This window comes from Oryctolagus cuniculus, chromosome 21, assembly GCF_051225735.1.
Source record: "Oryctolagus cuniculus isolate XC-2025 breed Fujian yellow rabbit chromosome 21, ASM5122573v1, whole genome shotgun sequence".
In the NCBI taxonomy this organism is placed as follows: domain Eukaryota; kingdom Metazoa; phylum Chordata; class Mammalia; order Lagomorpha; family Leporidae; genus Oryctolagus; species Oryctolagus cuniculus.
In genome coordinates this window covers 25,346,840-25,361,028 of record NC_142887.1, presented here as the reverse complement: position 1 = coordinate 25,361,028, position 14,189 = coordinate 25,346,840, and the positions used below count along the sequence as shown (strand labels likewise).

Genomic DNA, 14,189 nt, shown 5'->3' with positions numbered 1-14,189 from the left:
GGAATTCCATCTTTATTATCGGAGGGCGTGGGTAGGGGTGCTGGGGTCGTGTTGGGGGGAGGGGCTTCCTGTGACCCCATTGGATCAGATTTAGATTCTGGCTGCAGTCCAGGTGGGGAGGGAGACGGCGAGGTAGGGGGAGGGGCGAGGGGGCAGAGGTTTCAACAAGACCTGAGAGCGGACAGAATCTGTGTGGCTGTCCATGTGTGCGTGCGTGTGAACGCGCCTGCGCGTGTGCTGACATACGTGTGCAGGTGCCTGCGCGTGCTTGTGTGCATGCCCAGTGAAGGTCCAAGATGGGGAAGCCCCCCTCCAGCCACCTCCCTTTGCCTGAGTCTCCCCCTGGAGACCGCAGGAGGCGGCCTGGGCCAGTGGCTGTCCCTGCCCCCGAATTCCAACTTCGGGGTGTCCTGTCGAGTCCGTGGGCCCTGCCTCTGCGATTGACGAGGCATTTTCCTTTCGGCTGATAGAGATTCCAGAATGCTGCGGCCGTCTCCCGGCCTGGCGGTGGCAGACTGCTCTGTGCGTGCGCGAGGGAGGCCGAGGGCACCGGCCTGCTCAGTCTGCTCCCTGCGCCTGGAACGTTTGAGCAAACATTCCTGGCCGCTTTGGAGGTTACCAAACCCAGATGAGCTCATTGGAGCCGGGGCGGGGCGGGAGGAGAAGGAGGGGGGGTGGAGAGAGCGCTGGCGCCTGGAGCCGGCCTGGAGCTCACCAGGTGGCCCAGTGGCAAACGTCGGAGGCGGCTGGGCCTCAGCTGGGGTTGAGGTGGCCAGGAAAGGGTGGGCCCTGCACAGCTGGGGCCTGGCCCAGAGGCTCCCGGGGTGGGGCCTCCGAGCAGGGCTCCTCCTGGCTGCTGCCAGCGACTTGGCGTGCAAGGCCTCCCAGGCCGGCCTCGCCAGGGGGCTGGGGGGAGCGCTCACTGGAGCAGGCACCTCATTAATCCTCCCCGGGGCTGCCCCCAGGGAGCCCGCCGCCCTGCAGGGGCCCGCTCCATGCAGTAGCTGCGTTTATTGAGTGTTAACTATGTGCTAAGTGCTCTGAGCCAGTTCAGCCTCCTGACAACCCCAGGAAATATTATTCTCCCCATTGGACAGATAGGGAGACCGAGGCCCAGAGAGGCAGAAGGACTGTGCGCGGAAGAAGATTCAGGGGCAGAGCTGGCCACACGGAAACAGGCAGGACGTGACGACGTTCGGACTTTTCCAAGGACGCTTCCTGGGCTCCTCATGGGGCACGAAGGCTCCTCCCCCTCCCCGTCCCATCATCCATGCTGCAATCCCTTAGATAGCTTGGCCCGTGACCGTGACCGGAGAGCAGGGAGGTGCGCAAGGCTTCCCTGGGCTCTTGTCTTTCCTGCCTGCCGGGGCCCTTTGGCAACAGGTGCAGGCTCTGATTTGGAAGGAACGCCTTCCCAAAGTGGTATGCCCTCCTCCAAGTTCCCTCCCATAAAATGGGCGCGCGCGTGTCCCTGTTGTAGGGTTGCTGTGAGACTCAGAAGGGATTCTACCCAGAGCCCCCAGGAGACCGCCTCTCCCCTATCTGTCCCAAGACACCCAGGCCTCTAGGAATCTCCGTTTCAGGTGCAGAGTGGCGAGGGAGGGGACAGTGCTGAACCCACAGGGCCCAGCTTGCCCAGGTTGGGTGTGGACACTGTTGCCTGGGGTCCTTCCTGGGAGGCAGCCCCGGGCCCAGGTGCCGCATGGCTCCATCTTACTCGGCCTTGGTTGGGGGAGGTGGATTTCCCGAGCCCCCCTCCAGCTACAGCAGGGCCTGGGGGAGGGGGCTGCAGGGTCTTTCAGAGTTGCCCCACCCATTGCGCTTCTGTTTATGAAGCTGTTCCCAGCTGCTCTCTGAGCGGTAAGGAGCCCACAGGGAGGAGGAAAAATAAAAAGACCAACCCAAGAGGTGGGTGCAAGGCGAGCTGGGGTCAGGACCACGCCCAGCAGCCCGTGGAGTAGTCCTGAACCCTGCCCAACTTCTGTGTTTCCGGGCTCATTGCACGATACCCGCCCGAAGCTTTCTGTGTGATGCCTGGCTTTGAGCTTTTGCAGAACGGGAACTTTTCCAAGAGGAGGTTGGCCTGGGCCCTGGAGTTGCCGGGGCTTCAGTTCCAGCCTGTGGGGCTGGTTTGAGTTATTTTGGGACCAAGGCCTGGGTTCAGCATAAGCCACTTAGCGAATGGAAAATAGAAGCTCATAGTTGGATGCCGTCTGGGGGAAGAGAGCTCCTTATAGATGGAGACATGAGTACGGCTCTGGAATCCTACAGACTTGAACTTGAAAGTGAGCCCGGTGAGGTGCCAGCTGTGTGGCCTTGGCTTTGAGCAAGACTGCGCTTCTCGGAGCTGTTGGTCCTCAGGGGGTCATGAGGGCGTCGGCCAGCAAGGGGCACTTTCGAGACCCAGTGAGGTTCGGGGGTTCCTGTGCTCCTCTCTTCCAGCCTCTGAGCCATAGTCCCGTTTCCCGCCTTCCACTGGGCACCCAGCACGTGGCTGTGCACACGAGACATGGGCTCTGCAGGGGAGCCTTGCAGAGGGAGTGTGTGCAGGGGCGACGCTCTTTGGTGGCAAAAGCAGTGCCAGGCCAGGTGCGCTGGGAGGCGGTCACTCCCTGTCCCAGGGGAAACCCCACGGTCAGGCCCCAGAGGCCTGTGGGCAGCCCAGGGTGGGGGGCAGGGAAGGAAGGGGTGGAGAGGAAGCATCCCCAGGGATTCAGGCCCAAGATGCCCCATTGTGGGGTGCTGTCATCAGGTCCAAGAAGGGGGGAGGGCCTTTGTGGCTGGGACATGAGTCTTTGCTCTGTCTCGTACTTGCTGTGTGGCTTTGGGAAAATCGCTTCACTTCTCTGTGTATCCGTTTCTTGCTGCAAACAACGGGAAAAAAATGTAGCAGAACCTGCTTCCCGGGGCAATTCTAGAACAGAGGGACAGGCTACAGCACACACGTGTAGAATGGATACAAACAGCACAGCAGGGCAGGGACTGGGGCTTCCTCACACTTCTGTCCTTGGAGACGGGACTCATTATACCTGGTCCTGGTGGGAGTGAACTCTGAGCCCCAGATGGGCGGCTTTCTTGTGACTGTCCCCAACCTGGGGCAGGAAGTCCTGCCCAACAGGGGGGAAGCAGCTGTAGCCCACGGGTCAGGAGGGGACGCCTGCTCTGTTCTGGCTGCCCGGGGAACCAGCTCAGGGCCTCCCGTCTCCCATGCCCCGTTCCCAAGGAAACCAGGCAAAGATGACTTCTGGGACCATCTTGAAAGGCAAAGAAAGGTCAAAGTCAGAAGCCAGGAACCCGAGCTAGGTCTCCCATGTAGGTGGCAGGGACTCAAACTACTAGAGCTGTCACAGCTGCCCCCCAGGGTGTGCGTTAGCAGGAAGCGGGAATGAGGAGCTGGACCCAGGAATTGAACCCAGGCTCTCGGATGTGGGCATCTTAACCGATGTCTTAACCACTAGGCTAAACACCCACCTCCAGGGGCCGTTTTGTTTTTAATATTTATTTATTTGAAAGGTAGAGCTAGAGAGAGAGAGGGAGAGAGAGAGAGCGAGAGAGAGAGAGCTTCCATCCACTGGTTCACTGCCCAAATGGCCACAACACCCAAGGGCTGGGCCAGGCCAAAGCCAGGAGCCTGGAGCTCCATCTGGGTCTCGCAGGTGGATGCAGGGGCTCAAGCATTGGGCTGTCCTCCGCTGCCTTCCCAGGCCCTCAGCAGGGAGCTGGATGGGAAGTGGAGTAGCCTGGACCCGAATCGTCGCTCTGACATGGGATGTTGTCACCAGCAGAGTACCCGGCTGAGCCGTTTTGTACTTACCCCTGCCACTCTCGCTGAGAGCCCCTCTCTGGCTCCTACAACAAGGTCCAGACTTTCTCGCTTGCCCTTGAGGTCCTCCTGGCCTGGATCTTACTGATCCCTGGAGTTTCAGATCCTGCTCCTTCCTCATCTCATGCATTGCTGCCTGTGTCTTCCCACACTCTGTGTAGCCCAATTCCACGGCTGGGAAGTCCTTTGACCCTGTCTGCTTGTCAGACTCCTATTCTACCTTCAAAACCCACCTCTGGGAATGTCCTCTATTTTCCTGCCTCCCTAGAAGCACCTCACCCCTTCCACCTGTGCACGGTTTCCCTTCCACATCACACATTCTTCTAGAATCCTTCAGAAAGCTTGGGGGCTGCGAGTGTGTCTTCTACTGTTTCCTGCATTCCCAGATGGGGCTCTGGGCCGCAGCAGGCATTCATTCAATGCACAGATGAAAGGGAGACCCCGAAAGATGCATGGAGAAAAAGCGGGGATGCTGTTGTTTAGCAACCAGCAGCCCATGGCGACACGAGAGTCTCCTCCCTCTGACCTCCGGCCACCTACTTGCTCCTCTGTCCTGGCCACAGTAGGGACTTCCCTGGGCCCACCTGCTGTCCACCCCTCTGCATCCACACACAGAAGACCATGGTGAACACATGACGGGCCACCGGTGGGATGCCTGCCCGTGCTCCAAGCTATGCCGCTCTCCGGATGCTGCCGCCGGTCCCTGTGCTCTGTGTGCACCGGCTGTGCCGGCGCTGAGGCTCAGAGAAGGAAGTATTTTGCCCAGGGCCACACAGCTTACAAGTGGGGGGGCACAAGATTGGAATCTGGGTTTGTCACACCCTTCTCACGTCGGACGGACGCACTGCAGCCGTCAGGAGCAGCAGCCTCTCCAGGCCTCCTGGCGGGGGCGGGGGGGTCTCTGCCTGCAGGAAGGGTCTGGGTGCTGTGACTGCCAAGCTGCGGGGGGGTGGGGAGGAGGGCTGAGGACAGGGGAGTCTGTGTGCACGCGTGCGTGAATATGTGTGTGGTTATGTGTGCGGGTGTGCCTGTGTGTGTATGTGTGCTAATGTGTGTTCTGCATGAGTATGTATGTGTGTGCCTGCGTGTGTATATGAACATGTGTATGTGTGTATGTATCTCTGTTCATCTCTCATGTTTGCGTGGGAAAGACACAGACCAGTGCTGATCATTTTAAGATTTTTGAAAAGAGATTTACTTATTTACGTTTATTTGAAAGGCAGAGAGAGGGGGGAAGAGAGAGAGAGAGAGAGAGAGAGAGAGAGAGACTTCCATCCACAGGTTCACTCCCCAAATGGCCGCAATGGCTGAGGCCGAGCTAGGCTGAAGCCAGGAGCCTGGAACTCTATCCAGGAGGTCTCCCACAGGGGTGCAGGGCCCCAGGGACTTCCGCCATCCTCTGTGGCTTTCCTGGGTGCATTAGCAGGGAGCTGGAGCAGGAGTGGAGCTGCCGGGATTCGAACCAGTGCTCATACGGGACGCCCATGCTGCAGGCGGCGGCTAAGCCCACTGTGCCGCAGCATCAGCCCACCAGCGCTGGCGGTGCTCACAGGAGTGCTCTTGGGACTCTCCGTGCTCCCTACGAGTGCTCAGGGTTCTGCCTCAATGGTCGTTTTCAGGTAGAGCAGGCCTTGGCGTCACACAGGTGGGAACCCCAGCTCTGCCACTGCCTGGATCTGGCAAAGTCACTGGCTGGGGCGGAGGCTCCACATCCGACCCTGTGACGTGGGTGCGGAGTCCTGACCTCAGGCCGTGGGACCGTGGGTATAAATAGCCAAGCCTAACATCCAAGTAGCCTGCAAGGGTCTGGCATGCAGGCCCCTCCGCTGTGTGTGTGTGTGTGTGTGTGTGTGAGTGTGAGTGTGTGGACACACCCATCCACAGTGGCGTGTGTGTGTGTGTGTGTGTGTGTGTGCACTGACTTCCTCCGCAGAGGGCAGTGTGTGCGTGGACCCAGTGGGCGGGCGAGGTGGCCGTGTAGCCTGGGGAAGGGTGTCGGGTGGGGCTTGCTTTGCGCTGCTGCTGAGTGGGGAGCTCACTGAAGCTCCGGCGCCCTGGCCCCTACAGGAGGGGAGCCGGAGCAGCTGGGCTGGTCCAGCTCCAGCCAGCTGCTCCCAGCCCCAGTGGGGCCCCTCTGGGCCGCTGATTGGGGTCACTCCAGGCGGTTCTCCGTTTGTCACCAGTCTGGAGGGTCCCTCTTCATCCCTGGGAACCCGTCCAGCGGTGCCCTGGAGGTCAGCACGCTGGGCGGCCCTGGGGAGCAGGGTGCAAGCAAGGGGAGGCCCCTGAGGCTCCCGCGGTCCCTGGCTCCGCGCCGGCGGGGACTTTGAATGCGTCTGAGCGCTAGGGGGCAATGTGCTCGTTCCAAAGACGCCGGCGGGGAGCGGGGAAGCCGCCGGCCAGGGCGCCCACACCGTGGAGGCGCTCCCGCCGGCGCACACACAGGCGCACACGGGCGCGGGCCGAGGCGCACGCCCTCACACCCACGGGAAAAACAGACCCAGGACGCACACACGAGGGCCGAGACTGCCGCACGCGCGGAGAGGGGCAGCCAGGCGGCCCGCACGCACACGCGCAGGTACAGACACGCACGCAGGTGCCCTGCTGCGCCCGCGCAGGGTGAGACACCCACGGCAGCCCCCGCCGCACACCGCTCCAGACCGCGGACCCAGACACACAGCCTGAACGGACGCACAACCGGACCCCACGTCCGCTCCTTGCGGGCGCACACGCCCTCCTACAGCCAACTCTTGGAAACAGCCTCAGAAAAATATTTCCACCCCCACCCCACCCTCCTTCCCGGGCACACAGGATTAATGCGTGCCCAGGTGTGCAGGGCAGCCCCCACCCGGCTCGGCCTGGTGCACCCCCAACCAGGGGCCTGTGGGCCAAGGGCTTGCGTCCCCTTCTTCCCACTCCTATGGCCCCGGCAGCCTCCTAACCTAGGTGTCCCTCGGACAGCCCACTGAGTGTGTGACCCTGTATGTCCTGGACTCTGCCCTGGTCGGTCGCCTGCAGGTTCAAGGTGCTGCCTGCTCCAGCCCAGGAGCCCCCAGGGGAGGCCTGAGGCCCTGGGGTGGGGGTGGGGTGGGGGGGGGTCACAGGAGGCCTGGCCTGGCCCTTTATTTCTTTGTCCCTAAATCAAGCAAGGCTCCGTCTTTTCTCTGCTGCTCACTTCCCTGTCACTTTGCTAAGTAATAATTTCCATGTCCAATTCCATTTCTTTTCTAGTTCTGAAAGCACAAGCTATCAGCAAGAGGATAGTGCACATGAAAACTAATTACACAAAATCAATATTTAATCACAGACCAACAACCTGATCCTGCAGAAAAATCCTTTTAAAACTCCACCGCCCTGTACAAATACTTCTTCCCGATGCTTATTTATGGAGCTCATGTTTGGTGGGGGTAATTTTCATTTTTAATTTCAAAAAGAAAAAAAATATATATATACACATATCTGGGAGACATCCACAACAGGGGAGTCCTGTGGACGGGCCTTGGACCTGAGCTGCCCCCTTCTGAGTTTTAAACTCTTTCATTTTTATTGTTTGTTTGTATGTGTGTGTGTGTGTGTGTGTGTGTGTGTGTGGTGGTGGTGGTGGGGGCGACATGGGAAGCCCCTGGACTCTCCACTTCCTGTCCCTACCTAGCCCTAAATTAAGCCCATTTGCCTGGGGGGCTCCCTGGCAGCCACTCCAGGGAGCGATAAAGCCGCCAGTGGGACTTGGTAACTTTGTAACTCGCGCCTGGCGACCGTGCAGTGCTTAATCTGAGGTTTTTAAATAAAAAGGGCTCAGGGGTTGGTTTTATTATAACGTTTATTTCATTTCAGATTTCATGCGCAATTTAGCAAATGCTAGACAGACTTGGGCGATAAACACTTTCTTTTGTGGGGGGAAAAGGCATTTTTATACACCATGCTTAATTTTATTTAGATTTAATAGCGATATCAGGAGCACTTCAAAGAAAGTTGGTTGTTTTTTTTCTTCTCCCTTCTCCTAAGAATGCTGGTCTGCTACCAAAATTGCCTGGTGCTGTTTTTATGGTAAGGAAAATTAAAGAGGCTCTCTCTCCTCCATCTCTACACACTCCGCAAGGAGGAAAACGCACACACGCACGCGTGCACACACACACGCACACCTGCACACACGCACACCCCGAATCAACACCTCTAATTCCCTTAACTTCTAATTGCCAGATAGATTTCAGCTTCCGTGGGGGATCAAGACGAACTAAACATTTTAACTAAGATTATTGGGATAAATATTTCATAAAGAACAGGGCCGATATTAAATTACTCCTATTGATTTTAGTATCACAACCCCATTCCATGCCTTGGCCTCTTCAGTTTAATTGATCTCTTAAGGAGGCCAACCTCGCGCCCGCAGAGGGCCCGGGCCTTGACCCAGGGGGGCTGGAGCCAGGTGCCCGCGCCGGTCGGGCCGGTGCGCCCTGTGCGCGCAGCGGCCGCGCCTCCCCACTCCAGCGCTGGGCTCACCCGATGTGTCCCCCCACCAAGTGGCCGAGTGGTCCGGCTCCTCTGGGCCCACGCAGGCGGCTGAGGACCGGGAGCCCCAGCCAGGGTGGGACAAGGAAGGATTGTGCGCACCCAGCTGAAGGAGGAGCGAGTTAGCGCCGGCGTCTCTCGAGGAGAACCCGAACTTTGGGGCTCACGGTCTGCTTGAACCTCCAGGAAAATCCCGGGGCCGGCTCTCTCGCGCGCCGCTGGCGGAGAGCCGAGCGTTCGCCCTAGGCTGAAGCGCAGGAGAGCTTGGCGACTTTCGGCGGCGAGTCCAGGGGCTTTGCCTGGCGACCCCATTGTCTGAGCGCCCCGCACCGCTCACCGCCCACCTCCCCGCCCCCTGCCCACCCGGCGGGTCTCGCTTCGGTTGGGGGTGGGGAGTTGGAAACTGTGTGAATGGGAGGGGGGGCGAACAAAGCCAGGCTCCCGCCATTCTCCTCCGCCTGCGCCCTCTCCAGCCCCAAGCGCCCGGACGCCAGGGCGCGCCCCCAGCGCACTGGCGCCGGACCCCGAGGCGAGGCGGGCGCGGGGGACCCCAGAGCCAGGGATAGTGCGGGTTCGTGGTGGGGGCCTCGGCAGCCAGGACCCGGGACCACCTTAAGAGCGAGCCCCGCCCCGGGACCTGAGCTCGGGCGGCGCTGATTGGTGCAAATGTAATGGCTGAAATTGATTGCTGAAATGCAAAACTTGTTGCTGCTTCTCCCGGCTCGGGGCTAGAGAGGCAGACACAGAGAGGGGAGCCGAGACCCTCGCGACGCCCCACGCAGAGCAACCCCCCCGCGCCCCGCCAGCCTGGAGAGGGGTGCGCGGACCCCCCAGAGCTGCCCCCGCCCCCCACTCCGGGCAGCCGGAACGCCTTCGCTGGCTCGCCCGGCGCGGCCCCCAGCCCGCGGACGGCCCCCTCCCCCGGGTCCATCGGGGACTCGCGCGGCACCTCGGCGCGGAGGCAGGGAGCCGGAGCTTCGGAGCGACCCAAGCCCGCGCCTCTCTGCGCGCCCGCGCCTGCACCCGGGCGCCGAGACGCCCGCGAACTCAGACACCGAACGGCGGAGAAGAGAAGCGGCAGGCGGCGGCCGTGGCCGCGAAGCGGCGCGCCCGGGCGCAGCGCACCCGCCGCGGAGCTCGTGAGCCGCGCCTTTCCCCGGACCTTCCGCCCGGACCCCGGGCCCCCGCCGCCTCTCCAGCCGCGCTGCTTTCTCGGGCTCCGGGGCCGGTCCCAGCGATGCCGAGGGGAGCCGCCAGTCCTCCCGCTCGCTGAAGAGGCCGCTGCCGCCGCCACCCGCCCGCTCTCTCGCTGGGGGCCGACGGGGATCTTGTACGGCGGAGGCTCGGGCTGTGGACAGCTGCGACTCCGCTGGCACGGGGGAGGGACCGCTCTGCCGCTGCTGCCCCGGCGCCGGCGGCGGCCGCGAAAGACCTCCCTCCCCGGCCGTCAGCAGCTCCACCACGGACTCCCGCAGGCTGCGGGCGGCGTCCCGGGGGCTCCCCAGCCGGCCCGATCGGACTTAAGAAGGTGATAGCTTTGCTCCCCCAACCCCCTTTCCACCCCCTTCACCCCACTTAACTTTTTTTTTTCTCCGTTCGCCTCGCGGCTGCGTCTCGTCCCCCGCTACAAACCCACCCGCTGCTGTGCCAACCGCCCGGGGCATGGGCCCCCCAACAGGGCTCCTGGAGGCTCCTCGGCCTCGCAAGATGTGAGAGGCCCGCTCGGGGCAGAACCAGATCTTCAGGAGAGGAGCGGATCGCCCCCGGCCTCCAAACGCCAGGCGGGCTGGCGGTGCGCCCTGCGCCCCTGAGGCGCTGAGCGTCCCGGAGCGCCCAGTCCGGGCCCGGAACGAGTGGCTGGCCGGAGGCGCGCGGCGGACAGCAGGCTGTCATGCTGTATTGATCGCCTCTTGCCCCCCCGCCAAGTATGTTTGGGCTGGACCAATTCGAGCCCCAGATCAACAGCAGGAACCCTGGCCAGGGCGAAAGGAACTTTCACGAGACCGGACTGAGCATGAACGCCCACTTTAAGGCCCCGGCTTTCCACACCGGGGGCGCCCCTGGCCCCGTGGACCCTGCCATGAGCGCGCTGGGCGAGCCCCCGCTCCTGGGCATGAGCATGGAGCCGTATGGCTTCCACGCGCGCGGCCACTCAGAGCTGCACGCAGCGGGGTTGCAGGCGCAGCCCGTGCACGGCTTCTTCGGCGGCCAGCAGCCTCACCACGGCCACCCGGGAGGACACCACCCCCACCAGCACCACCCCCACTTCGGAGGCAACTTTGGGGGCCCGGACCCGGGGGCCTCGTGCCTGCATGGGGGTCGCCTGCTCGGCTACGGCGGCGCAGCCGGCGGCCTGGGCAGCCAGCCGCCCTTCGCGGAGGGTTACGAGCACATGGCCGACAGCCAGGGGCCAGAGAGCTTCGGTCCGCAGCGGCCGGGAAACCTCCCGGATTTCCACAGTTCGGGCGCCTCCGGCCACGCTGTGCCTGCCCCCTGCCTGCCGCTGGACCAGAGCCCTAACCGGGCCGCCTCTTTCCACGGCCTGCCCGCTTCCAGCGGCTCGGACTCGCACAGCCTGGAGCCCCGGAGGGTGACCAGCCAAGGGGCCGTCGACTCGCTGGAATACAATTACGCGGGCGAGGGCCCCCCGGGACATTTTGACATGTTCTCGCCCTCTGACTCCGAGGGTCAGCTGCCTCATTATACAGCGGGTCGCCAGGTTCCTGCTGGCGCTTTCCCGGGCGCCTCGGCCATGCCCAGAGCCGCGGGCATGGTGGGCTTGTCCAAAATGCACGCCCAGCCCCCGCCGCCGCCGCCACCGCAGCAGCAACAGCAGCAGCAGCCCCCGCAGCAGCCCCCGCAGCAGCCGCACGGGGTGTTCTTCGAGAGATTCGGCGGCGCCCGCAAGATGCCTGTGGGACTGGAGCCCGGAGTGACCTCCAGGCACCCGCTGATGCAGCCTCCCCAGCAGGCCCCGCCGCCCCCGCAGCCGCAGCCCCCGCAGCAGCCGCCGCAGCAGCCGCCGCCGCCGCCACCCGGGCTGCTCGTCCGGCAAAATTCGTGCCCGCCCGCGCTCCCGCGGCCCCCGCAGGGCGAGGCGGGCACGCCCAGCGGCGGCCTGCAGGACGGGGGCCCCATGCTGCCGAGCCAGCACGCGCAGTTCGAGTACCCCATCCACCGGCTTGAGAACCGGAGCATGCACCCCTACTCCGAGCCGGTTTTCAACATGCAGCACCCCGCTCCGCAGCAGGCGCCCAACCAGCGGCTGCAGCATTTCGACGCGCCCCCGTACATGAACGTGGCCAAGAGGCCCCGCTTCGACTTCCCGGGCAGCGCGGGAGTGGACCGCTGCGCTTCGTGGAACGGGAGCGTGCACAACGGGTCTCTGGACAACCACCTCTCGCCCTCCGCCTACCCGGGCCTGCCGGGCGAGTTCACGCCGCCCGTGCCCGACAGCTTCCCCTCGGGGCCTCCCTTGCAGCACCCGGCACCGGACCACCAATCCATGCAGCAGCAGCAGCAACAGCAGCAGCAGCAGCAGCAACAGCAGCAGCAGCGCCAAAACGCGGCCCTCATGATCAAACAGATGGCGTCGCGCAATCAGCAGCAGCGGCTTCGCCAGCCCAACCTGGCCCAACTAGGCCACCCCGGGGACGTGGGCCAGGGCGGCCTGGTGCACGGCGGCCCGGTGGGCAGCTTGGCTCAGCCGAACTTTGAGCGCGAAGGCGGCAGCGCCGGCGCGGGGCGCCCGGGCGCCTACGAGCAGCAGGCGCCGCACTTAGCGCAGGAGAGCGCGTGGTTCCCAGGGCCGCACCCGCCGCCAGGAGACCTGCTGGCCCGCAGGATGGGCGGCTCCGGGCTGCCGGCTGACTGCGGCCCGCACGACCCCAGCCTGGCGCCTCCCCCTGCTCCGGGAGGCCCGGGGGTGCTGTTCCGGGGCCCTCTGCAGGAGCCGCTGAGGATGCCCGGAGAAGGCCACGTGTCCGCACTGTCCTCGCCGGGCCTGCAGTTCGGGGGAGGCCTGGCCGGCCTGGGCCCGCTGCAGTCGCCTGGGGCTGGGGTGGGGCTGCCCAGCGCGGCTTCGGAGCGCCGGCCCCCACCGCCACCGCCGCCGGACTTCGCCGCGCCGGCGCTCGGGGGCCAGCCGGGCTTCCCGTTCGGCGCAGCAAGCCGGCAGGCCACGCCGCACAGCGGCCCGGGCGTGAACTCGCCCCCGAGCGCGGGCGGGGGCAGCGGCGGCGGCGGCGGCGGCGGGGGCAGCTCGGGCGCGGGCAGCGGCGGGGGCGGCGGGGGTGCTTACCCGCCGCAGCCGGACTTCCAGCCCAGCCAGCGCGCCTCGGCCAGCAAGCTGGGCGCGCTCTCGCTGGGCTCCTTTAACAAGCCCAGCTCCAAGGACAACCTGTTTGGCCAGAGCTGCCTGGCCGCGCTCTCCACGGCCTGTCAGAACATGATCGCCAGCCTCGGGGCCCCTAACCTGAATGTGACCTTCAACAAAAAGAACCCGCCCGAGGGCAAGAGGAAACTGAGCCAGAACGAGGCGGACGGCAGCGCGGCCGGGGCGGGTAACCCCGGCTCGGATTACTTCCCGGGAGGGACTGCTCCCGGGGCCCCGGGGCCCGGAGGCCCGTCGGGGACCAGCCAGGGCGGCAGCTCCAAAGCCGCGGGGCCACCCAACCCGCCCGCGCAGGGGGACGGCACCAGCCTGTCCCCCAACTACACCCTGGAGTCCACCTCGGGGAACGACGGCAAGCCGGTCCCCGGGGGCGGCGGCCGGGGCCGGGGGCGCAGAAAAAGGGACAGTGGCCACGTGAGCCCCGGGACCTTCTTCGACAAATTCTCCGCGGCTCCGGACAGCGGGGGCGCGCCTGGGGTGAGCCCAGGGCAGCAGCCGCCGCCACCACCGCCGCCGCCGCCGCCGCCACCGCCCGGCGCGGCCGTCGTGGTCGTCGGGGCGGGCTCGGCGAGCGAGGCGCGCGGCGCGCCGACGCCCCACGAGAAGGCGCTCACGTCGCCGTCGTGGGGGAAGGGGGCCGACTTGCTCCTAGGGGACCAGCCCGACCTCATGGCGTCCCTGGACGGCGGGGCCAAGGGGGCCGGGAGCTCGCCGCACGTGGGGGAGTTCGCCTCGGACGAGGTGAGCACGAGCTACGCCAACGAGGACGAGGTGTCATCCAGCTCCGACAACCCTCCGGCCCTGGCCAAAGCGAGTAGGAGCCCGCTGGTGACCGGCTCGCCCAAACTGCCTCCCCGTGGGGTGGGCGCCGGGGAGCACGGACCTAAGGCGCCCCCGCCCGCGCTCGGCCTGGGCATCCTGTCTACCTCTACCTCGACGCCTGACAGCTATGGCGCGGGCGGGGGCGCCGGCCACCCTGGCACGCCGGGCCTGGAGCAGGTCCGGACCCCGACCAGCAGCAGCGGCGCGCCGCCACCGCCCGACGAGATCCACCCGCTGGAGATCCTCCAGGCCCAGATCCAGCTACAGAGGCAGCAGTTCAGCATCTCCGAGGACCAGCCGCTGGGGCTCACGGGTGGCCGGAAGGGTGAGTGCGCCGTCGAGGCATCGGGCGCGCGCAATGGAGACAGCGAGTTGGGCAGCTGCTGCTCTGAGGCTGTCAAGAGCGCCATGAGCACCATCGACCTGGACTCCCTGATGGCTGAGCACAGCGCCACCTGGTACATGCCCACCGACAAGGCCCTGGTGGACGGCGCGGACGACGACAAGACGCTGGCGCCTTGGGAGAAGGCCAAGCCCCAGAACCCCAACAGCAAAGAAGGTAGATGCGCTCGCGGTCCCCGCTCCCCTGCCTTTCCCGCCCGACGCCCAGGGCGGGCCTTGGTCTCAGGCCCCCTTGGCGCG

At 64.6% G+C, this 14,189-nt stretch overlaps 1 protein-coding gene across 1 annotated transcript in view; it reads left to right on the top strand.

The window, feature by feature from the left end:
* Positions 1–9,042: 9,042 nt before the first annotated feature.
* Positions 9,043–14,189, top strand: part of MN1 (MN1 proto-oncogene, transcriptional regulator) — a 41,214-nt gene continuing 36,067 nt past the window's right edge. The window contains exon 1 of the mRNA XM_051826475.3: positions 9,043–14,106. Coding sequence (XP_051682435.1) covers positions 10,260–14,106 — 3,847 coding nt within the window. The 5' untranslated portion in view covers positions 9,043–10,259. The remainder of the gene's footprint in view (positions 14,107–14,189) is intronic.